This window comes from Myotis myotis, unplaced genomic scaffold (genome assembly GCF_014108235.1).
Source record: "Myotis myotis isolate mMyoMyo1 unplaced genomic scaffold, mMyoMyo1.p scaffold_m19_p_1, whole genome shotgun sequence".
In the NCBI taxonomy this organism is placed as follows: Eukaryota; Metazoa; Chordata; class Mammalia; order Chiroptera; family Vespertilionidae; genus Myotis; species Myotis myotis.
The window spans coordinates 110,923,571-110,947,195 of NW_023416313.1; the positions used below are offsets into that span (position 1 = coordinate 110,923,571).

Here is a 23,625-nt window from a genome sequence, read left to right on the forward strand (position 1 = left end):
CTGTTCAACAGAAGTTGCAAAGTCAAGTACTGTCCTAACAAGTTCCTTCTGCTGTGACAGGTGTTGTCTCTGGAATGAGGAGAGCCGCCAAAAACAAAACACCAGCCCAAAAGGGCCAGGAAATGCCCCACCCTAGTTGGCACTGGGCAACTGGTCAGGGTCCCAAGTGCCAACGCTGGGTAAGCAAAGAAATTTTCCTCTTCACAGAGATACCTGCCTTCCCTTGGAAAACTCGGTGGCGCAAAGTGTGTAAATAACGGGTTAAGTGGCAACAGTAAAGGCGAACTCCGCCCCCAACGCCCAGCTCCCGCACCCAAGTCCGGGGAAGGACCACGCCCTCGCCCGTCGCTGGTTTCGGAGGGCGCCTGCTGGGTCCTCAGGCTGTGGGTGCCCGCGCTCCGCCGGCTGCAGCCACGGGAAAACTCGACCCTGAGGGCGGGCTCCCGGGCTGCCGAGAGGCGCGACGCTGGCGCGGAGCAGACAGGCAGGTCCGCGGACAGCCCGCGCCTTCGAGGACCTCGGCGGCGGCGCGGCGCGCCCGCGGGAACCGCGGCGTTTAAAAGTCGGGCTGAGGGGCTGCCGCCGCCGCTCGGGAAGATGAGGCTGCACTGCGAGGTCGAGGTGGTGAGTCGGCGCTTGCCGGCCTTGGGGCTGAGGAACCCGGGCAAGGGCGTCCGCGCGCTGTTGAGCCTCTGTCAGCAGCCGGCGCCCCGAAGCCCACCGCGGCCTCCGGCGGGGCGAGCGGGGGCTCCGCGGCCCGCCTGCCTGCTCGTCTCCACCCTGAGGGACAAGCGCGGGACCCGCTATGAGGTGCGTGGGGCCAGCCGGCCCTTCCCCGGGCGCCCCTCGCGTTCCCGGGGCCGCGCCCGCCCGGAGGAGGAGGGCTCTGGGCGGGCGCCCGCGGCTGTTCTCTTGCTCATTTCTGCGACTTCGAGTTCACAGGAGTCATTCAGTTCGGGGGAGAGTAAAATAACTGTATTTACGTTCAATCAGTTCTGTTTCTTCCACAGAACTTTCGCTAGCTTAAAAAAAGGGGCTTTAAGGGATGATGAATCGTATCGAAGGTCTCTAGACCAGATCAGTAAGTACAGTAGTAAAGCAGTAACGCTTTGGGTTGCATCTTCATTTTTTTTTAAAGTTGGTTACTGCATCTCTCTCTCTCTCTCTCTCTCTCTCTCTCTCTCTCTCTCTCTCATCTCTATCTCTCTATCTCTCTCTATCTCTCTATCTCTCTCTTTAAATGTGTAATTTCCTAAGACCTTATTTCATAGGTCCACGGCTTTTTCTTACCTGTGTAGCAGTAGTAAACTCTCTAGAAGCAGTTGGAGGTTGAACTATAATCTTTAGAAAGTCTTAAATGTTTATTGTCAAAAGTATTACATATGTCCTCCTCTCCCCCTCCCCCCCCCCTTCTAGCCCGCCGCCAGCCCCATCGCAGGCTTTCAGCACCCTGTCGTCTGTGTCCATGGGTTAGGCATATATGCATACAAGGTGGTTGATCTTGAAATAGAATTTTTAAAGCACAGGTTTTATAAAATCTTTCTCCTTCATTACCAGGCACTATTATTTTGTCAAAGTGACCGGACTACCCTGTGTCTATAAGTAAAGTCGAGGGTGCAATTCATTGCCCACGCTTACATCGGACTCCCTTATAGTGTTGTGCTCCACAGCGGATATTTAATTGCGGAATATTACAGTCTCATTCAGAGACACCTAGTGCTTCTTGTAAATAGTTGAAAGTGAATAATTGCCTCCTGTTACTAGAATCAACTCATCATTTTTCAAATCGACAGGACTTTGGAAATCTCCCAACATTGTAAAGCTTACAAAATTGTTAGGTGACAAAAACAAACTCATAACTAGAATTGGATCTCCCCAGGCCTCTCTTTCATGCCTCACTCAGGTACTGTCTGTTTAAAGTCTGTGATGATGTCTCTCTTAAAACTCCTGTTGTGCCCTTGCCAGGGTGGCTCAGTTGGTTGAGCGTCATCCTGTGCACCCAAAGGTCACCGGTTTGATTCCTGACCAGGGCACATGGCCAGGTTGTGGTTATGGTCCCCAGTTGGGGTCCTTAGATGTTTCTCCCACTCCCTTCCTCTTCCTAAAAGCAATAAAAACATATTTTAAGAAAGTAACCTCCTATTGCCCCAGCAGTCAGTTGCAGGAGGAAATCCTAATCAAAATTTTATTATAAACCGCGAATTGAAGACTTATTTTGCACAGGGTGCAGTGCTAGAAACTGGGAGATAAAGTACTGGGAGTACTTGACTTTGATTTACTCACTGTCCTCCTGAGATTAGAAAGGAGAAAAAAAACCCACTGCTTACAAGATGGGCTACGATAAGTGCTGTAATAAAAGTGGAAGCAACGAGATGAATTCTGATTACTGGGGCTTGGGAAAGTTTTGCAGAAGAGAGGTACCAGAGGGCTTGGAAAATCATAGGTGCTCAATGTTTTATGGATGTATTAAGGGGGTGCTGGTATTGGTCCTGGGCCTTGAAAGGTAGGTATTTGTGCTAAGTATGGAAAGTACCATGGGCTTCTTTCTTACACTCTCTTTTTTGTCCCATGTCTTCAGCTACCATCCGATTGTGATGTCCAAATTTGTACCTTTAGCCAGTCTTCTCCTTTAACTTTTAAAAAAATGATTATTGTTCTATTATTATTGTTGTTAATCTCTTATTGTTTTTAATTTAGAATTTAAACTTTATCGTAGGTATGTATGCATAGGAAAAAACATTATAAGAGTTTGCCAGTCTCTGTTGTTCCATACATTGACTTGGCGTCTTGGAATGTATCTCTCCCTTAGATAAGGGCGGACAATTGTATCTTAAAGGGGGGGGTGTGTGTGCACGTGCGTGTGTGTGTGTGTGTGTGTGTGTGATTGGGATATTTGCCCACTGTGGCACACTTTTTTCATATTACTTCTTTTTTCACTTAAAAAAAATGCTGAACAACATTTAGCTTTTTCTCTCCACAGAAATAGTTATGACTCACATCTGACTTTCTAAATCTGCATGACATATTGGTGGAGGGCAGCAAATTGGTGGTCATCAGAAGGAATAGATCTTAGAAGAGCAGTGAGAAACATACTATTCATCTTATCCAGATAAATGTATAAATCCCTTAACTTCTGACTTGAATCTGTTGTCTACTTGAAATCTTCACTTGGATGTGTTGCAGCATCTCAACCTCAAAATACCTAGACCAGTGGTTCTCAACCTTCCTAATGCCGCAACCCTTTAATACAGTTCCTCATGTTGTGGTGACCCCCAACCATAAAATTATTTTTGTTGCTACTTCATAACTGTAATTTTGCTACTGTTATGAATCGTAATGTAAATATCTGATATGCAGGATGTATTTTCATTGTTACAAATTGAACATAATTAAAGCATAGTAATTAATCACAAAAACAGTATGTAATTATATATGTGTTTTCCGATGGTCTTAGGCGACCCCTGTGAAAGGGTCGTTCGACCCCAAAGGGTTGCGACCCACAGGTTGAGAACCGCTGACCTAGACAGTAATTGTCATTGTCACCCCTAAACCTGCTTTTCTGACAGTGCTCTACAACTCATTTAGTAGTATTCTGCCCCATGCAGAAATCTTAAAGCCTTTGCCTCTCTGCATCCAATATATTATTGAATCCTTTCAATTCTACCTCCTAGTTATCTTTCAAATTTTCATCTATCCCAGTTGTAGTCTAAACCATCATTATACCTTGCCTAGCTACTCTCTTAAAGGATCGCTCTACCTCTCTATTGTTGTCCTCCCCTCCTACTCTTCATCCCCCACCCCCCAACCCCCCAAAGTTCATTCTTACCCTGTGGTTAAAGGGAACCTGTAAAGATACAGATCTAATGATGTTCTCAGCTTAAAGTCATTCAGTGGATATCATTGTTCTTAGGATAAATCCAAAATTCTTTTTTTTTTAAAAATTTTTATTTATCCATTTTAAAGAGAGAGGGAGGGAGAGAGAGAGAGAACGATATGTTGTTCCACTTACCTGCATTCATTGGTTGATTCTTGTATGTGCCCTGACTGGGGATCGAACCTGAAACTTTGGTGTATCTGGATGATGCTCTAACCAACTGAGCTACCCAGCTAGGGCCAAAATATAAAATTCTTGTCCTGGCCAGTGTTTCTCAGTGGTTAGATCAGGATGGGCACCTTTTTTCTGTCAAGAGCCATTTTAATAATATCATTCATGGGTCATACAAAATTATCAACTTATAAATTAGCATGCTATATTTGGTAAACATTTAATTTAACTCACCCTTTAATGCCTTGGCAGGATCAGACCAAATGATTTCGAGACCTTTATACGGCCCAGCAGGCCAGATCTTTCTCACCCCTGGGTTAGAGCATAGGCCCATGTACCAAAGGGTCATGGGTTTGATCCCCAGTCCCAGTCGAGCACGCACAACCAATCAATGTGTAACATCAATGTTTCTCTTTCCCTCCCTCCCTCCCTCTCTCCCTCTTTAAAAATCCATGGGAAAAATATCTTCGAGTAAGGATTAACAAAACAAAAACGCCCACAGCACTCTTAACATGGTATAAAACATCTTTCACCATTTAATCTGTTTACCTCTTCAGGCTCACTTACCTTTTTTCACGGGATCCTTCAGCCATACTGAACTTTTAGCTCCTCACAGCTGCCAAGCTCTCTTGCTTTCAAGGCTTTGCACATTGTTCCCTCTTATTGGTAAGCTGTCTTCTATCTCTTCTAGACATGTCCTAATCCTTTAGTTCTCACCTTCAAGGTCACCTTCATATCCTAAGACCAGGTAAGATTTCTTTGCTATATAAGGTTTTATAGCAGCCTGTACTTCCTTGTCTTAATAATTGCTTATATGTTTGTCTTAATTTTGCTTATAATTATTTTAATAAATGTCAGATTGGCAACTGTGTAAGTGTGATTACCATGCTGGTCTTATTCACCTCTATTGTCCCAAGCCCCCTATCATAGTTAACCTGGCATATAATGGCTTCTGGATAAATTGTTGTTGAAGTCTAAAGCAGAAGCAACATCAGTCATTAAAATATTTTGAGCATCTGTTATGTGTTAGTCATTGTCTAGCTCTGAGGTTACAAGAATGAACAAAGGAGACAAGATTCCTGTTTTCATGGAGTTTCTAATCTTGTGGGAGGCTTGCCCACCCCAGGCTAATGAACTGAAATTTAAAAGGCAAGTAATTACTCTTGGCAACTCATTACAGCTACATAGTTGGAATGGGAGAAGAGGAATATTCTCTCAAAACACAGGGGATTCTGTTCTCAGAAGAGGACAGAGTTAACTGGACTGATAGAACAATAGTATCTATCAGAAGGTAGTTAAGAAATGTAGCTACCCAACTACTAAAAACAAACCCAACCAAACAAAAAACTTTAAAGCTTAAAACTGTAAAATACTCATACATAAGGACTAAAAGACAAACCTGACAAAATGACTGCACATCCTATTTGTAATAACTACTAGTATTGAGTAACAATACTTGATTTTGTTCTTTTTTCCCATTGTTTTTAAGCAGCTAAAGGGGAACATTGAGCAATTCTTCACCAAATTTGTGGATGAGGGGAAAGCCACTGTTCGGTTAAAGGAACCTGCTGTGGATATCTGCCTAAGTAAGGTACGATATTAAAAACATTAATGTTTAGATTGATTGGCTATATTTTCTTTAAATTAGAGGCTTTTTGAGCCCTAGCTGGTTTGGCTCAGTGATCAGAACATCAATGGAGGACTGAAGGGTCAAGGGCACATATCTTGGTTGCATGCTTAATAACCAGTCTCTGTGGAGGTTCGTGTGGGAGGCAACCAATTGATGTGTCTCTCTCACATCAGTGTTTCTCTTCTGTCTCTCCCCGTCCCTTCCACTCCTCCCCCCCCCCCAAAAAAAAAAAATCAATGGAAAAAATATGGTGAGGATTGACCAAAAATGAAAGAGGCTATTTGAGCATCCTGATAGCTAACATAGCTGAACAGGGCCGGACTCTTGCAGATGTATTTGAAGAAGTGATGGCAGCTTCCCAGGAGTGCTTACCAGTATATTCCTCTGAAAGGGTAGAGGCAGCCTTAGTAAGGCTGCCCAGGATGGGGAGGAAAACTAAGTTTGCTTCTGTATCCAAAATGCAGCCTTCCAGTGTTCTTATACTGGAGCTCTTAGGGAAGGTGGCACAGGTCTACATTTTGCCAGCTGAATTATAGGTTATAAGTCTAAGTTTAGTGGGGGGGAAAAAGGATAAAATGCAATTAGAACCTTGTTGGGGGTATTTTATTATTATAATTATTTTTAAAACTATATAGACCATTAGAACAAAAAAAAGACTGTTTCTTGGTCCTATCTCCCCCTTTTTTGTTTTCCCCTTTCCTAGAGGGTAGGAGCAATGTCTTATTCATCCTTGCATTATCCTTAACTCCAAGCAAAATGCTTTGCAAACATTAAAAGTTTAATAACTTTTTAAGGCATTTGTGTTGAATGGAATCATTTTGTCCTACCTCCTTCTGTTCTTGTGCTTTTTCATTTTCACTTGATGTTCAGCCTATCCTACTAATTCTTTTTTGTTTGTTTTTTTGTTAATCCTCACCCAAGGATATTTTTCCATTGGTTCTTAGAATGGAAGTGAGGGGGAGACACAGAAAGAGAGAAATATCGATGTGAGAGAGACACATGCATTGGCTGCCTCCCACTTGAGCCCCGACCAGGGGCTGGCATCAAACCTGCAATCGAGGTACATGCCCTTGACCAGAAACCAACCCGGTACCTTTCAGTCCACAGGCCGACACTCTATCCACTGAGCCAAACTGGCTAGGGCACTAACTCTTTTCTTCTACCTAAGAAACAAGTGAAGTCTTACCTACTTAAAAATTGGATAAGCAAATTTCTGGAAAGACAAGATTAAATCTGTTGCCTCCACTTTTCTTAGGATCTGTTTTTACCTTTATTTTCACTGGTGTATTCAAAACACTGCCTCAAAGATCGGTGATCTCCTTTTATTTGCCAAACACATTGCCGTTTTTTTCTCACTTTTTTTAGCTCCAGTATTTGACACTAATGACCATTTCCTTCTTAATAAAACTCCTTTCTTGGCATCTGTGACAGGACACTGTCCTGATTTACCGTTAGCCACTCCTTTGTCTCTAATCTCTGACAACCTTTTTTCTGTCCCCCAAATAAAGGCTTTATTCCAGTTTTCTGCCATACCTGCCTTCCATTCCCATAGCTCAACCCGGATGTAACTTCCAAGTCTGTAAGTTGGTACCGTCTATTAGGCCTACTTGACCAAGGTCTCCAGATTTTTCTCACTCTACTTCACTGTATACTACTGCCAAAATAATACTAAGCTCTATGTAATTCTCGTGCTCAAATGCTTCAGTGATTGCCCACAGCCTGATCATTCTGTCCTTACCTTGACATCAAGCTCATCTAGAATCTATCCCCATACTGTATTTCTAATCTTTTACTCCTCTACCAAGCTCCCTCATTCTAACCAAATAGGATTGCATACTTCGTTTCGCACACTTAAAGTTCCCTATTTCTTCACACATAAACTTTAGAAAACTCGTAAAGTATCCTGCCAAGTGTTTGTTATTTTTATTTATTTATTTTAAATATATATTTTTATTGATTTCAGAGAGGAAGAGAGAAAGAGATAGACAGACAGAAACATCAATGATGAGAGAGAATCATTGATCAGCTGCCTCCTGTACACCCCACACTGGGGATGGAGCCCTCAACCCAGGCATGTGCCCTTGACCGGAATCGAACCTGGGACCCTTCAGTCTGCAGGCTGACGCTCTATCCACTGAGCCAAACCAGCTAGGGCTTGATGATAGTTCATATACCACTTGATTGGTGCTTTCTCTGTTCAGTTGGAAGCAATCTCACTTGATTTTGATATTTCCTTACACTCTTGACAGTGCCATTTAGCCCTGCTTTTGAAAGACAAGGCCATGGCTTTTCACAACTCTTAATCTTTATGAATGGAACCCCTGTACATTTTACAGTGCACAGGGCTGTCTTAGCCTATTGCGGGGGCACTGGAGGTCTGGGTGAGTTCATCTTAAACCCAAATCTCAGGTGGAATTTTTTTATGCTTTTCTATTTTATTTTATACTCTGTGGTTCCCCCTTTGAACAGTTTTATTTAGAGTGTGTCTTTCAACATTTAAAAAAAAAAACACCTTAAAGGTTTTGTATCTATATTGAAATTTAGTCAAAATAGAATACTAAAAAATTATTTTTATAGCCATTTTCAGTAATAATTGCATCATTTGCATATATAACTCTACAGAATTTGTTATAGGATGAATTAGCATGCATGCATTATCTAAAATGGAATTTATACTTGTACAACTTATTTTTATTTATTCAGGCCAATTCCAGCAGTTTAAAGAGTTTCCTTTCAGCTGTGAGACTGGCTCATAGAGGCTGTGATGTTGAGACACCATTTTCACCCCTCACACCGGTGAAGACTTCAGAATTTGAAAAATTTAAAACTAAAATGGTCATCACATCCAAAAAGGACTATCCTCTAAGCAAGAACTTTCCATATTATCTGGAACATCTTCAGACTTCTTATTGTGGGCTTGTCCGAGTTGATATGCGTATGCTTTGCTTAAAAAACCTTAAAAAATTAGACTTGAGTCACAATCATATAAAAAAGCTACCAGCTACGGTTGGAGACCTCATCCACCTTCAAGAACTCAACCTGAGTAACAATCACTTGGAGTCATTTAGTGTGGCATTGTGTCAATCTACACTCCAGAAATCACTTCGGAGTTTGGATCTGAGCAAGAACAAAATTAAGGCACTCCCTGTGCAGTTTTGCCAGCTCCGAGAACTTACAGTTTTAAAACTTGATGATAATGAATTGATTCGATTTCCTATGAAGATAGGACAATTGACAAACCTGCAATTTTTGTCAGCAGCTCGAAATAAGCTCCCATTTTTGCCTAGTGAATTTAAAAATTTGTCCCTTGGGTACTTGGATCTTTTTGGAAATACTTTTGAACAGCCAACAGTTCTTCCAGTTATAATGCTGCAAACACCATTAACATTATTGGAATCTTCTGCACGAACCATATTACATAATAGGTAAGACTTTGGTAGTCATAAAATGTGGTACTTTTGATGGCATCCTAGTGTTGTCATCATCCTTAGACTACTAGTAAGTATTTAACCATAGCTCTGTGCACAATCTGACCCCTTGCTGTAGTGGCCTTCTTGCTTCTCCTTACCTCTGCTTGGAATGCTTTTCCTCCAGAAAGTCTCATAGCTTACTTTCTCACTTCATCCAGTTCTCTGCCAAGTGGCACCCCAGAAAGGTCTTTTATGGCCCTATCTAAAGGTTTATCCTCCACTCCTTACGTTGCCTTTTTGGGGGGGGTTATAGGATGTATTACCTGGCATTACTTTTTTTAACATTTGTTTTCTGTCAGTTTTCTCCACTAGACTGTAAGCTCCATGAGGGCGTGGACTTTGTCTTATTTTCCACTGTTTCTCTAGTGTCTAAAGTGAGATACCTCCGCTGTTGCCATATATTAGGCACTTAATAAATGCTTGAAAAATGGCATTGTTTTTCAAACTATGATCTAACCAGCAGCATCAATATCATGTAGGAATTTGTTAGAGATGCAAGTCCTTGAACTCCACTCCAGACCTACTGAATTGGAAACTGTTAATAAGTCCTCCTGGTAGTTCTGATGCACTCTAAAGTTTGATAACTCTAAACTGGTATAGTGGTAAAGTGTGGTCTTTGGAGTCAGACTTTAGCAAGTTACTTAATCTCTTTGATTCAGTGTTCCCATCTGAAACGGGAACAGAGTTGTGAAGATAAATGAGCTAATGTAATGCCAAAGCATTTGGCATATAATAGGACTCAATAGCTGTTGATTCTTTTCCCTTTGTACACTAACTGAAGTTAGTTTTGTGAGACAAGGAACTTCAGGTATTCATTCAGTTTTGTTGATGCTGCTTTCGTTATTGAGTGACTATAAAATAGTAGCAAGACCATATTTCAAAGAAGAGATTCTTAATTTTTTTAGTTGGGGAGAGACTCTTTAAAACTAAAAAAAAACTGCCCTGGCTGGTGTGGCTCAGTTGGGCATCATCCCGTCCCATGCACTGAAGAGTTGCCAGTTCAATTCTGGGTTGGGCACATGCCTGGGTTGTGGGCTAGATTCCCGGAGCCCATCCATGTTTTGCTCTCACATTGATGTTTCTCTCTCTCTTCCTCTCTCCCCCTCCCCCCTCCCTATTCCTTCCCCTCTCTCTAAAAGTAAATTTTAAAAAAATTTAAAAAGAAAATAAAAAGAACTGACCAAAATTATGGTCCTAGAAAAATGCACATGAGTATACACAAAATTTTGCATACAACTTTAAAATGTTCATGAACCCCATTGAAATCCAATCCTCCTTCCTCTTAGTCCATAGCTTAAGAATTCTTATTTTAGAGCAGTGGTTCTCAAACTTTACTTAACATTTGGAATCATCTGAAGAGCTTAAAAATTCTGATGATTAGTTCCCACCCTAGTCTTACTAATCAGTAAGGTAGGTAGAATCCAGTTTTTTTGCTTTGTTTTTAAACCCAGGTGATTCTGTGTACAACTAGCTATGATTAAAAACCACTACTTCACATCAGTGCTTCTCAAACTTTAATGTTCATTCAAATCACCTGGGAGTCTTGCTAGCAGATTGTTTCAGAGGTCTAGGGTAGAGATTCTGCCTTTCAAACAAGCTTCCTAGTGAGACTGAGGCTCCTAATCCATGAATCACATTTTGAATACTAAAGCTCTAAAAGTAACTAAGAACTCACTATTTCTAAGATCCTTAAATTTTGAGAGTATATCAGAATTAAACTTATTGAAATACATGGTTATTAAAGCAGGCTGCTGGATTATTTTTTGAAAAATATTTTAAAATTGGTTTTTAGAGAGAAGAAGGGAGAGGGAGAGAAAGAAACATCAGTGTGAGCAAAACATCTATCAGCTGCCTCTTGTATGTCCCCTACTAGGGACTGAGGGTAACCCAGATATGTGCCCTTACTGGGAATCAAACTAGCAACCTTGCCCTCGCTGGTTTGGCTCAGTGGATAGTGTAGGCCTGTGGACTGAAGAGTCACTGGTTCAGTTCCGGTCAGGAGCACATCCTGGGTTGTGGGCTCGATTCCCCCCGTAGGGGGTGTGCATAAGGCAGCCTATCAATGGTTCTCTCTCATCATTGATGTTTCTCTCTCTCCCTTTCCCTCTCTGAAATCAATAAAAATATATGAAAAAACAAAACAAACTGGCAACTTTTCTGTGCACAGGACCACGCCCAACCAATTGAGCCACACCAGCCAAGGCAGATTGCTGGATTCTTACGAAATTTGGATTGGGGCTAAAAATTGCATCTCTAACTAGTTTTAAGGAGATGCTGATGCTGTTGGCCAGGGACCACACTTTGAGAACCACTGGCATTGATTCTTAATTAGGAATTAAACATTACTTTTTGTTGTTGTTTGTTAATCCTCACCTGAGGATATTTTTCCGTTGATTTTTAGGGAGTGTGGAAGAGAGGGAAAGACAGAGGGAAACATCGATGTGAGAGAAATACATGGATTGGTTGCCTCCTGCAGGAGCCCTCACCAGGTCGAGGGCTGGGGAGGACCCTGTAACCAAGGTACGTGCCCTTGACCAGAATCGAACCTGGGACCCATTGGTCTGCAGGCTGATGCTCTGTCCACTGAACCATACTACCTTGGGCTATGTTACATATTTTTTTTAAGTCTCCAGTGGTGATACTGATGATTCAGGGTTAAGATCACTGATTTGAGGGAAACTCTAAATAGTGTTTTTCGGTAATGAGTTGCTTCCGAGCTCATTCTAGGCTTTCTCTGAAATATTTATATGAATATGTGTGTGTGTGTGTGTGTGTGTATATATATATATATATATATACATATATATATATATATATATACACACACACACACACACACACATATATAACTTATTCAAATTTGAAAATAATGTCCAAATGAGAAATATTACAAATTATTGACTCTTCAGTCCACAGGCCCACACTCTGTGCACTGAGCCAAACCGGATAGGGCAGTGGTCGGCAAACTCATTAGTCAACAGAGCCAAATATCAACAGTACAACGATTGAAATTTCTTTTGAGAGCCAAATTTTTTAAATTTAAACTATATAGGTAGGTACATTGTTATTAACTTAATTAGGGTACTCCTAAGCTGGCCTTTGCTAAAAGCATTCCTCAATCTGATTGAGTTACGTTCGCTGAGGTAGACCCCTTCTAACTCTTCCATCCACCCGTCTTGTATACTTGTTTCATCTATCTCCTTTCATTCACCCTCTCTATATGTCCACCCCCCACTTCTTCTAAATAGACTCGCCCAGGCTGAAAACCGACTTCTGCGCATGGGCCACGAAGTTTCAATTGCACTGTACCTGTGCGCCCGCAGGTGGTATTTTGTGCAAGAGCCACACTCAAGAGGCCAAAGAGCCGCATGTAGCTCGCGAGCTGCGGTTTGCCGACCACTGGGCTAGGGCAAGGTTGCTAGTTTGATTCCCAGTAAGGCCACATGTCCGGGTTGCTCTGAGTCCGGGCATTGATGTTTTTTAAAAAGACCATAATCAATTGACTAAATGATTTAAAAAATACAGACTGATATCCAACATGGAAAAGTGCAGAGTTAAAGGGAAAAAATTATATGATCAAGATGTGATGTATAACTAGGTCAGAAAAATAATTTGTTAGTGATGATTTGACATGTAGTATCTATATTGTTTTTTAAGCTTGACTCTATTAATATTGGTTCTTGTAAAGTGACCCTAACCTTTACTAATGTATAATTTTGCATGTTTTCAGCCCTGTTGTTGTTGTGTTGTTTTTTTAAATATATTTTTATTGGTTTCTGAGAGGAAGGGAGAGGGAGAGAGAGAGAGAAACATCAGTGGGGATTGCACACTGGGGATCGAGCCCATAACCTTGGCATGAGCCCTGATCAGGAATCGAACTGTGCCCTCCTGGTTCATAGATCCATGTTCAAACACAGCTATGCCGGCAGGGCTTCAGCCCCATTTTAAAAAGAATATAAACCTGCCCTGACTGGTTTGGCTCAGTGGATAGAGCATTGGCCTTCGGACTGAGGGGTCTCGGGTTCGATTCCGGCCAAGGGCATGTGCCTTGGTTGCGGGCACATCCCCAGTGGGAGGTGTGCAGAAGGCAGCTGATCGATGTTTCTCTCTCATCAATGTTTCTGACTCTCTATCCCTCTCTCTTCCTCTCTGTGAAAAATCAATAAAATATAAAAAAATAAAAAGAATATAAACCTAAAGCCATGAGAATAATACTTATTATCTATCTGTTGGTAAATTGTTCTACCTACTGGTTATAAATATAAAGTTAAAATCTATTAGAAAAATATATGGAAATTTAAATTGTTAGATTGATGATACAGTTTTTAACTATTATCTAACTATTATCTGTTTCCTTAGAATATAACCAATAGCCTAGATGAGATTGATGTAAATATGTGGTAGACACTTCCTGCACAGATTTTTTTATATAATTCTTTATTGTTGAAAGTATTACATATGTCCCCTTTTCCCCCTATTGACCTCCTCCAGCCAGCCTCCGCTCCAGGTCCTCACCACCCCATTGTCTGTGTCCATGGCCATGCATATATGCATACAAGGTCCTTGGTTGATCACCTCCCACCCACCCACCCCTTCCCTGCCTTTCCTCTGAGATTCCGCACTCTGTTCCATGCTTCCATGTCTCTGGATCCACTCCATTCATCAGTTTATTTTGTTACTTAGATTTCATATATGAGTGAGATCATGTGATACACGTATTTCTCTGACTGACTTATTTCACTTAGTATGATACTGTCCAGGTCCCTCCATGCTGTCTCAAAGGGTAAGAGATCCTTCTTTTTTACTGCTGCATGGTATTCCATAGTATAAATATACCACGGAACTTTTATCCTCTCATTTACTGATGGGCACTTGGACTGTTTCTAGATCTTAGCTATTATAAATTGCTGGCACAGTTTTAAAAAATTGTTACTTACACAAGCAACAAATAAGTACATGTGAAAAAGTGAAAAATTGCAAATAAGGCCAATTTCAAATTCCTTAAGAAAAGTAAATGACTATTTTTGATTTGATATTTTTCTTTTCAGACTTTTCTAAAAGGCTTTTAAACTTTGGTTGAAATAAGACTGGGTTTTATTTATTTGTTGAAAAATATCTGAACACCTAATGTGTGCCAGCATATAGAAACAGCAGTATACAGGCAACTAAGTACCTGGGGCATTGTTGTATATAGGGAGAAGAAGTTGAGCAGTAGGCAGGCAATCCCAAGAGACTGTCTTTTAGTTTTGTGTAGATGAGGGCAACGACTTAGACTTGATTTTCATTGCATTGGGCACCAATGCAAAGCAGGAGGGTGAATAATTTAAGCAAGGTGAGGACAGCCTTACTTGCTCAGCCAGTAAAGTAAAACTAATGCCCCAAACAATGTTTTAAATTTGTTTCACACAGTTTAAAATTTCCTTTTGAATAATTGATGCTTAGAAGAGTATGTCGATTTATTTAAATGTTTCTTCACAAGTAGAAATCCTTAATTCTCCAGTTACCATCATGAGAATTGTATGACAGAGCTATATATTTAACCAGTCAACTGCCTCGATATTTTGAATTTAAACAATAAAGGTCCGCTGCTTGCGTCTATAGATGCTTATGATGTACAAATGGTTAACTTATCATGTTACTCTAATAATATATCATATGGCCGAAACCGGTTTGGCTCAGTGGATGGAGCGTCGGCCTGCGGACTGAGGGGTCCCGGGTTCGATTCTGGTCAGGGGCATGTGCCTGGGTTGCGGGCATGTCCCCAGTGGGAGATGTGCGGGAGGCAGCTGATCGATGTTTCTCTCTCATCGATGTTTCTAACTCTCTGTCTCTCTCCCTTCCTCTCTGTAAAAAATCAATAAAATATATTTTTAAAAAAATAATATATCATATGCTGTTTTTTGGAATATTTTCTTCATTACCCAGTTTGTAAGATAAAATAATATACTGTATCATTTAATTAATAGTTTTATTTTTTATGGTTATAATTCTGTGTTCAATAATTCATATCCTAATATGTGAAGTTCTGAATCTAGTAACATATTTTAAAATATTTTTAAAACTTTTTTTTCCAATAGGATTCCATATGGCTCTCATATTATTCCTTTTCATCTTTGCCAAGATTTGGATACTGCAAAAACCTGTGTTTGTGGAAGATTCTGTCTAAACAGTTTTATTGAGGGAATGACTACCATGAATCTACACTCTGTTGCTCACACTGTGGTCTTAGTAGATAATATGGGTGGCACTGAAGCACCCATTATTTCTTATTTCTGTTCTCTGTCATGTTACGCAAATTCCTGTGAAATGCTAAAGTAATAGATGATACCACAAAAAGAAATTAAGATCAGTTTGGGATTCATTTATGGTTTAACAATGTCACATTGGAGAAAGGGAAGCTTTTTTTGCATACATACATGTTTGAGGGGAAGAATGTGTGTTAGCTAACATTTTCAATAATTTGGAAAACCTTGATTTCATTAAAATATGATTTTATTTTGGGGTTAACTTTTTTTTTATTTTTTTATTATTAGTTAAGGTATTACAAATGTGTCCTCATCCCCCCCATTAACCCCCAACCTCCCCCCCCCCCCCCCCCCCCCCCCCCCGCACACTTGTGCTCCCATCCCCCTTTTGTCCATGTCCATTGGTTTGGCTTATATACATGTATACAAGTCCTTCGGTTGATCTCTTCCCCTGACCCCCGCCCTCCCCTACTTTCCTTCTGGGGATTGATAGCCTGATCGCTGTTTCTCAGTTTTTGAGTCTGTCCCTTTTCATCAGTCTATGTTGTTCTCTATAATCCACAAATGAGTGAGATCATGTGGTATTTATCTTTCTCTGACTGGCTTATTTCACTTAGCATAATGCTCTCCAGTTCCATCCATGCTGTTGCAAAAGGCAAGAGTTCCTTTTTTTTTTTTTTTACCGCAGCATAGTATTCCATTGTGTATATGTATGTGGGGTTAACTTTTGTGTTTATTGCACTTGTGTTGATTTTAGCCTAGTGTGTCCAGAATAGGTTGTGGGGTTATCTTTTAATGTTAAGTAGATAGTAATCCCAATCACTCTGGTCATAGAATTTTCTTACCAACTTTCTTCTTTCATAAAATAAAATGAAAGAAATTGAGTTTTTGTATGCAGAAAATATTCCTTGGAGAGTTAATACAGTCTAAATTAGCAGTTCTCAACCTGTGGGTCGCGACCCCTTTGGCAGTCGAACGACCCTTTCACAGGGGTCACCTAAGACCACCCTGCATATCAGATATTTACATTATGATTCATAACAGTAGCAACATTACAGTTATGAAGTAGCAATGAAAATAATTTTATGGTTGGGTCACAACGGAACTGTATTTAAAGGGCCAGAAGGTTGAGAACCACTGGTCTAAATTATAGTGAAAACTTGTTTGGTATGTAAGTTTTTAAGTTATACCACCTATTCTATATATAGAATTTCACATTCACCAAGTATAAGGTAGGAGTTGCTTTGGGAAAGACTTTAGCTTTTTATAAGTTTTATAATGTTAATCACATAATCTTTGTTGTATTTCTAAGTTTTATTTTTAGAATTCGAGCAAGGTTTTTGGTTGGGTGAGAGGAGCAGAAAAGTGCTACTTTTTACTGACATTATTTTGTGTTATTTGAGGGTTCTTTTTCTGTTTATTATTTTAGTCACTTAATATGTTTAAGCTTTTTAAATGTAAAGAGTGGTGGCCATACACCAACTAAAGGATGAGGAGGGTTTGAAGTTAAGACAGAATAGAAAAGTAACCAACTTGAAACAGTCTGGAATCCCTAGAACTGTTCCTTCTGTTCATTCCCCTGCCTTTCTTAAATCAACCTCTCCCCTAGATCATTAGAATCCTATATAATAAAAAGCTAATATGCAATAGACCAAACGGTGGGACAACCAACCAGTCACCATGATGTGTGTTGACCACCAGGGGGCATGCACGGAACATGGCGGGTGTTGGCCACGGTGGGATGGTGGAGCAGGTGAACAGGGGCACCAGACCAAGGCGGGGCGTGGTTGCTGTCATTGGGGCGAGCCTCTGGTGGTTACTGAAAATTCTTTGCTCCTGTGTGCCGTGGTCCCATCCAGCACTGGTATCTGCCCCTCAGGGCTTCTCTACCTCCTCCTGCTCCTGAGGGGCAATCGGGGCAGCAGCTGCCGCTTGCACCCACTGACGGTGCCGGCCCCAATTACTCCGCACCTTCAGCAGGTGCGAGCGGGACTGTGCTGTTAGTGTGTGGGAGCAGCAGCAGTGACGGGGCCGCGGCAGGAGGAGAGGGGTGCGGAGGATGGGCCAATACCTGCCCCTGTGCCTACTGCAGCCTTGCTGCCCACAGTTCCTTTCAAGGTGCACGAATTCGTGCCCTGGGCCCATAGTAGTCCCATAACTAGTTTCTCAGAACAAAGGAGGATAAAGAGTAAAAGTTACTGGAGAAAAACTTTTCCAGCAGTATATTATTGCTGCTTTGGGCTTGGAGTTATAGGTGGAGTCTATATTACTATTTCTTTTTTTAAAAATTATATTTATTTCAGAGAGAAAGGAAAACAGAGAGACACATCAATGATGAGAGAGGATCATGGATCGGTGGCCACCTGCACGCTCCACACTGGGGATGGAGCCCGCAACCCAGGCATGTGCCCTGACCGGGAATCGAACCGTGACCTTCTGGTTCATAGGTTGACTCTCAACCACTGAGCCATGCCAGCCGGGCTATATGACTATTTCTTATGACTTATATAACCTCCATTGTCTTCCTAAAGTATTTATTTGGGGCACTTTTTCACCCTGAAAATGCAAATATTCTTGAGCGAATACTGTTTTGAATTTTTATTAAAACTTTATGTATATGAATTCTAAAATTTCTACTCAGAGCTGATTCTTAGAGACAAGATCTTGGTCCAGAGGGGTAATTCTTTGGATGACCTTAAATTTGTATTGCTAGTACTTAAATTCTTCCTGAAAAAATCTTCATATATAATTTCTAGTTTTTTTATTTTAAAAAATTATATATAATGCAAACATGCCTAAATATATCTGGTGAGGATAAAAAAAACAACATGGTTCCTTAAGGTGATGTTTTATGGCATATTTAAAATTTGTGCATATCTGAATTTTATGTTCTTGTAGAAAAACAATTATTTTTTCATTAACAAATGCAGGCATAATAGTCAATGTTGGGAATAAGTATTAACCATCATACTCCTACACCCTAGTCCTTTGCCTGTCTTACTCATCTACAAACCATCCCATATAAATACCCTAGCTGCCAATACAAAAAGCAGAATTTCTTGCCCTCTTCTCATAACCTATATCCTTTCGCAGTTTTCCTTTCATTTGATACTCAACTTGTTTCTTCCTTGCCTTTCGTAGACAATGACTAGGTTCACTTCTGAGTTTCCACATTCCATTCTATTTTCAATCTTATCTGCTTACCTTCTCAACCTTCCCAACAGTCAAGAAGTTATAACATTTGAGTACATCTCAGAGTACCCTTATCTGCAGTTTTAGTTACTCATGGTCAGTGAAGATCTGACAGTATTGAATGGAAAAATTCCAGAAGTAATTGTTTTAAAATTGTGGGCCATTCCAAGTAGTGTAGCTATTAGTTATGAGAGACCACATTCACGTAACTTTAGTTATAAAACCAAAAAGTTCATGATATCATAGACTTACGGGTTGTTTTGGTAAGTTTATTTCAGAGAGGAAGAGGGAGCGAGTGTTGGAAACTGATGTAAATTAATTGGCTGCCGCCTGAATGGCCCCTACTGGGGATGGAAGCCGCAATGGGCATGTGCCCTAACTGGGAATGGAATCCTGACTTGGTTCATAGGTCAGTGCTCAACCACTGAGCCACACTAGCTGGGCAGACTTAGTTTTTTTTTTTTACTAGCTTCAGAATTTTAGGTAGAAGTCAGTTTTCAACTCCTACCTTACATTCAAGACCTAAAGAATGCTGTCCAAAAACTGATGGGAAGTATTCTGTATCCATGTTGTGCAATAGTGTAGCCACTAACCATATGTTAATTCTAAATATAGCTAGTATAACTAAGGAACTGCCTTTTAAATTTAAGTAGCTATATGTGGCCAGTGGTTCCTACTACAGTACATTTGCAAAAAGTACGTTTTTATCCCCTTAGATCCTCTGCCCCACTCAGTCTGCTAAACATAACAGGCTTAGCTTGTCCTCATTTATTTTTCAAAATCTTAGTTTTCCCAGCAGCTCATCAATCATGATTGTAAATTAACCCAACATATATTTGAAATTGATCAGATAAAGTACCAATATTTTCCCTGCTATTAAGTTTGAGGTGGGACTCTTACCTTTACATATAAATAAAAATTTTCAATTCTTGTGGAATTAAGTTGAATAATTTGAAGAGGATTCACTTACAAATTTACTCATTTCCTTAATTTATAATCACATTAAACATGAAATTCTATATTTCAAAAAACACAAAAGATATGAGTAAGAATATCACTGCATTTATTTTCATACAGGTAATTTTTCTACAGCTTTAACATTTTCTTCTCAAAAATAAAAGCTTAGAACTGGATCACTTGGCCCTTTCTCTTCTTATCTCCTCCCAGTTCAAAATGCTTGCATCTCTTAATGGCCAGCATCCTCTTTGATCTGCAGTTAGGCTCCACACACTCAAGCCTCAGCACAATCTTCTTTGTAGTTTTCGCTTTCTTTCGGAAAATCGGCTTTGTCTGCCCACCGTAACCACTCTGCTTCCTATCGTAGCGCCTCTTTCCCTGGGCGTACAGGGAATCCTTCCCCTTCTTATACTGGGTCACTTTGTGAGGCTGATGCTTTCCACACTTCTTACAGAAAGTCCTTCGGGTTTTAGGCACATTCACCATCTTGGCAGTAGAGGTGTCTGTACGATGGAAACTGTTGAGATATTTAAAACAGATTTAAACATTTTGATAAGTACTTTATAAGTATAGGAAAATAAGTCAGTAATGTATAAATCCACCAACTACTCATTTTCCATAAGTGCACATACAAGTTTTTGTGCGCACCTCTTTGGAATGCTTAAATCATTAGCGCACTTCTAGAATGAGACTAAAAAATAGCAGAAGCGTATAAAGGGGACTTAATTGACTGTGGCCGCTAAAAAGAAAAGCGTGGTGATGATTGGTTAATTTTCTACCACCGAGAGGGCCAAGGTTAGAGTTGCTTTTCGAGGACTCCTCGCACGCCCTTCCACGTTCTAGCTCCTGGGTTCCGTGCGCGCGGAGCCCACCCCCGTCCCTTCCCCGAGAACCGCAGGAGTCTGGTTTCGCACTTCCCCTCCGTAGGACCGTGCACCGTCACCCACCCGCCGCCCTGAAGGCTGACGTGTCTTTAGCAAGTGCCTCCCGGCCCAGCAGCGCCATGCGTGATCCCCTTTGCTGAGACAGAAGCCGCTCTTGAACTCTCTCGAGCCAAGGCAGCGGGGCTCTCCCACCGTTTCCTACCAGGGCCGACCCACCCCCGGACTCCGAGCACTCGAGGCCCCGTGGGGACCTACAGCCCGACCTTAGCTTACCGGGAAACTCGTAGTCCACGCTCCCCGCTTCGCTCGCTCGGCTCGCGCCTAACAGGAAATGGAGGAAAGAAACGGAAGCAGGAATCGAGCGTTGAGCGACAGGGCCATGGACCAATAGGCAACGAGCAGCGACGGCCGGGTACCTCCGCCGGCGTCTTGGAAGCGCCAACCAACGGCCCCAGGGGCGGGGCGGAGGGTGTGGGCCCGAGGGCCCCGGCGCTCCGCGGGCCAGTCTTAGGTTGTCAGAGCGGTCGCCGCCGGAGTGGGGCGAGCCTTGGTTGCTCGGTGTCGGCCGTCTGTGGCCCGCGTAAGGATGAGAGCGCAGAGGACGCAGGGCCGCTGGAGGCGCAGGTAACGGAGCGGGGTGCGGTGGGCCGCGCGGGGCTTTTGCTGGAACCCGTGTTAATGGAGAGGACAGAGGCGACCCCGAGCCCCGGTCCCTAGCGGAGGGGCCGCTGTCGAGCTGCAGCTGTCCGACGAGGATGAGTGGAGCCCGGCGGCGCGGGGAAGCTGAGAGCCTGCGGGTCCCAGGACCCCCGGGGCCGGGGATGAGTTAGCGAGGGCCGCCGCGGGGGCCAGTTCCGACTGCTACAGGCCAACGCGACGGCCGCCGCCCGCCCGCCCCTTCCGTGCAGAAGCCGCTAGCTCCTTCCCGCACCGCCTGCCCGCGCTCCCGGCCCCGGAGACCATGAGGTTCCGCATCTACAAGCGGAAGGTGCTCATCCTGACGCTCGTGGTGGCCGCCTGCGGCTTCGTCCTCTGGAGCAGCAATGGGCGACAAAGGAAGAGCGAGGCCCTCGCCCCGCCGCTGCTGGACGCCGAGCCCGCGCGGGGTGCGGGTGGCCGGGGCGGGGACCATCCCGCCGTGTCCACGGGCATCCGCCGGGTCTCCAACGAGTCGGCGGCCCCGCTGGTCGCGGCGGCCCCGCTGCCCGAGGCGGACAACCTGACGCTGCGGTACCGGTCCCTGGTCTACCAGCTTAACTTTGACCAGACGCTGAGGAATGTAGACAAGGCCGGCTCCTGGCCTCCCCGAGAGCTAGTGCTGGTGGTCCAGGTGCATAACCGGCCTGATTACCTCAAACTGTTGCTGGACTCACTTCGAAAAGCCCAGGGCATCGACCACGTCCTCGTCGTCTTTAGCCATGACTTCTGGTCGACAGAGATCAATCAGCTGATCGCTGGGGTGGACTTCTGCCCTGTTCTGCAGGTGTTCTTTCCCTTCAGCATTCAGTTGTACCCCAACGAGTTCCCGGGCAGTGACCCCAGAGATTGCCCCAGAGATCTGCAGAAGGATTCAGCTTTGAAGATGGGATGCATTAATGCTGAGTACCCCGACTCCTTTGGCCATTATAGAGAGGCCAAGTTCTCCCAAACCAAACACCATTGGTGGTGGAAGCTGCATTTTGTATGGGAAAGGGTCAAAGTTCTTCGAGACTATGGTGGCTTCATACTTTTCCTAGAGGAGGATCACTACTTAGCCCCAGACTTTTACCATGTTTTCAAAAAAATGAGGAAATTAAAGCAGCAAGAGTGTCCCGAGTGTGATGTTCTCTCCCTGGGAACCTATACTGCCCCTCGAAGTTTCTCTGGCATTGCCGACAAGGTAGATGTGAAAACTTGGAAATCCACAGAGCACAATATGGGTCTAGCCTTGACCCGGGATGCTTATCAGAAGCTGATCGACTGCACAGACACTTTCTGTACTTACGATGATTATAACTGGGACTGGACTCTTCAGTATTTGACTGTATCTTGTCTTCCAAAATTCTGGAAAGTGCTGGTTCCTCAGGTACCTAGGATTTTTCATGCTGGAGACTGTGGTATGCACCACAAGAAAACCTGTAGACCATCCACCCAGAGTGCCCAAATTGAGTCACTCTTAAATAGTAACAAACAGTACATGTTTCCAGAAACTCTAACTATCAGTGAAAAGTTTATGGCACCCGTTTCCCCACCTAGGAAAAATGGAGGGTGGGGAGATATTAGAGACCATGAACTCTGTAAAAGTTATAGAAGACTGCAATGAAAAATCAGTTACAAAAAGTGACAGTCTTCTATTTTTGATATTTGTACCAACAGGACAGACAATTGAATAAGAGTTTAGGGATTGGTTTCTGCTTTAATATGAAAAAAAATTCTTGTAAAAGGTGTACAATTATAGTACTCTTTTCCTTTTATGTCTGATTAAGATTTAAAATACAAGTTTTCATTTTGGGAGTTGGGTTTTAAAGCTCAATCTGTATCTGGGAAAGGTAATCATTACTGTGAGAGAAGAGAGGAAATTTTATTTAAATTGCATCTATTAATCTTTTTACCTGGAACTTTGTACACTTTTCCACTTTAAAACTTAAGTACAGCAAAATTTACTTAAAATTGTCATAGCAGTAGGAAGTATTACAATGAAATAAGTATTAATGGAACAAGCCCAGTTTCACTCTCCACAGTTACTAGGAAGAGATTGCTTCGCTGGTTTTATAATTCAAAAGTTATGTTTGTTAAACACCCTGTCAAAACAATCAACTTCAGTATTACAGATTCCCGTATTATTGTGTTAAGATTTGCCTGTGCTTTGGAACCTTCATAGAGCACATTTTCTTTTGGAATGTATTTGATTGATAAAAAATTTTAACACTGTTTCACCTCAATGTAGAAAAACAGTGGTTTTGTTTCTTTCTTTTCTTTTAGTCTGCCAAAATAAAATACTCATTTTTTGCATAAAAAGGTTCCTAATCATTTTGCAGAACAAATTTTGTTTACTCTTTACACCAAAATTCAGTAAAGACATTCTAGAAGTTTTAAAGTTAGCATATCTTCATGTTTACTGTTTGTACGTTGAACTGAAATAATAAAGAAAACCCAGCTCTTGACAATGTATTTCCTTTGGAAGAAACTAGCCAGGCATAGATAATGAACAATAAAAAGCTGC

The 23,625-nt window shown here is 42.1% G+C and overlaps 3 protein-coding genes across 5 annotated transcripts; 2 read left to right on the plus strand and 1 right to left on the minus strand.

Annotated features, from left to right (window-relative positions):
• Nucleotides 1–345: 345 nt before the first annotated feature.
• LRR1 (leucine rich repeat protein 1) lies at nt 346–15,652 on the plus strand. Of its 3 annotated transcripts, none has more exons than XM_036347089.1 (4): nt 346–810; nt 5,535–5,636; nt 8,379–9,100; nt 15,223–15,652. In XM_036347089.1, exons 1-4 carry the CDS (start codon nt 598–600, stop codon nt 15,461–15,463), a joined length of 1,278 nt encoding a protein of 425 aa, XP_036202982.1. In that variant the 5' UTR covers nt 346–597; the 3' UTR covers nt 15,464–15,652. The 3 variants fall into 3 exon arrangements, with proteins under 3 accessions (XP_036202982.1, XP_036202991.1, XP_036202977.1); XM_036347084.1 differs by having other exon boundaries at nt 458–810; nt 5,538–5,636; XM_036347098.1 differs by lacking the exon at nt 8,379–9,100 and having other exon boundaries at nt 455–810; nt 5,538–5,636; nt 15,223–15,467.
• A 3,972-nt stretch (nt 15,653–19,624) lies between these two features.
• RPL36AL (ribosomal protein L36a like) lies at nt 19,625–20,844 on the minus strand. Its single transcript, XM_036347112.1, has 2 exons — nt 20,697–20,844; nt 19,625–20,056 (listed from the first exon to the last, which is right to left on the minus strand). The coding sequence occupies exon 2, from the start codon at nt 20,023–20,025 to the stop codon at nt 19,705–19,707; it is 321 nt and encodes a 106-aa protein (XP_036203005.1). The 5' UTR covers nt 20,026–20,056; nt 20,697–20,844; the 3' UTR covers nt 19,625–19,704.
• An 87-nt stretch (nt 20,845–20,931) lies between these two features.
• Nucleotides 20,932–23,420, plus strand: MGAT2 (alpha-1,6-mannosyl-glycoprotein 2-beta-N-acetylglucosaminyltransferase). The gene has a single exon (XM_036347072.1). The coding sequence runs from the start codon at nt 21,385–21,387 to the stop codon at nt 22,723–22,725; it is 1,341 nt and encodes a 446-aa protein (XP_036202965.1). The 5' UTR covers nt 20,932–21,384; the 3' UTR covers nt 22,726–23,420.
• The last annotated feature ends 205 nt before the right edge of the window (nt 23,421–23,625 follow it).

Bases quoted from the DNA above. Each gene is read 5' to 3' on its own strand.
- LRR1 (XM_036347089.1), top strand. From the start codon at position 598: ATGAGGCTGCACTGCGAGGTCGAGGTGGTGAGTCGGCGCTTGCCGGCC. The intron at 5,637-8,378 runs GTACGATATTAA...TTATTTATTCAG, and splicing joins TGGATATCTGCCTAAGTAAG to GCCAATTCCAGCAGTTTAAA. The intron at 9,101-15,222 runs GTAAGACTTTGG...TTTTTCCAATAG, and splicing joins CGAACCATATTACATAATAG to GATTCCATATGGCTCTCATA.
- RPL36AL (XM_036347112.1), bottom strand. From the start codon at position 20,025: ATGGTGAATGTGCCTAAAACCCGAAGGACTTTCTGTAAGAAGTGTGGA.
- MGAT2 (XM_036347072.1), top strand. From the start codon at position 21,385: ATGAGGTTCCGCATCTACAAGCGGAAGGTGCTCATCCTGACGCTCGTG.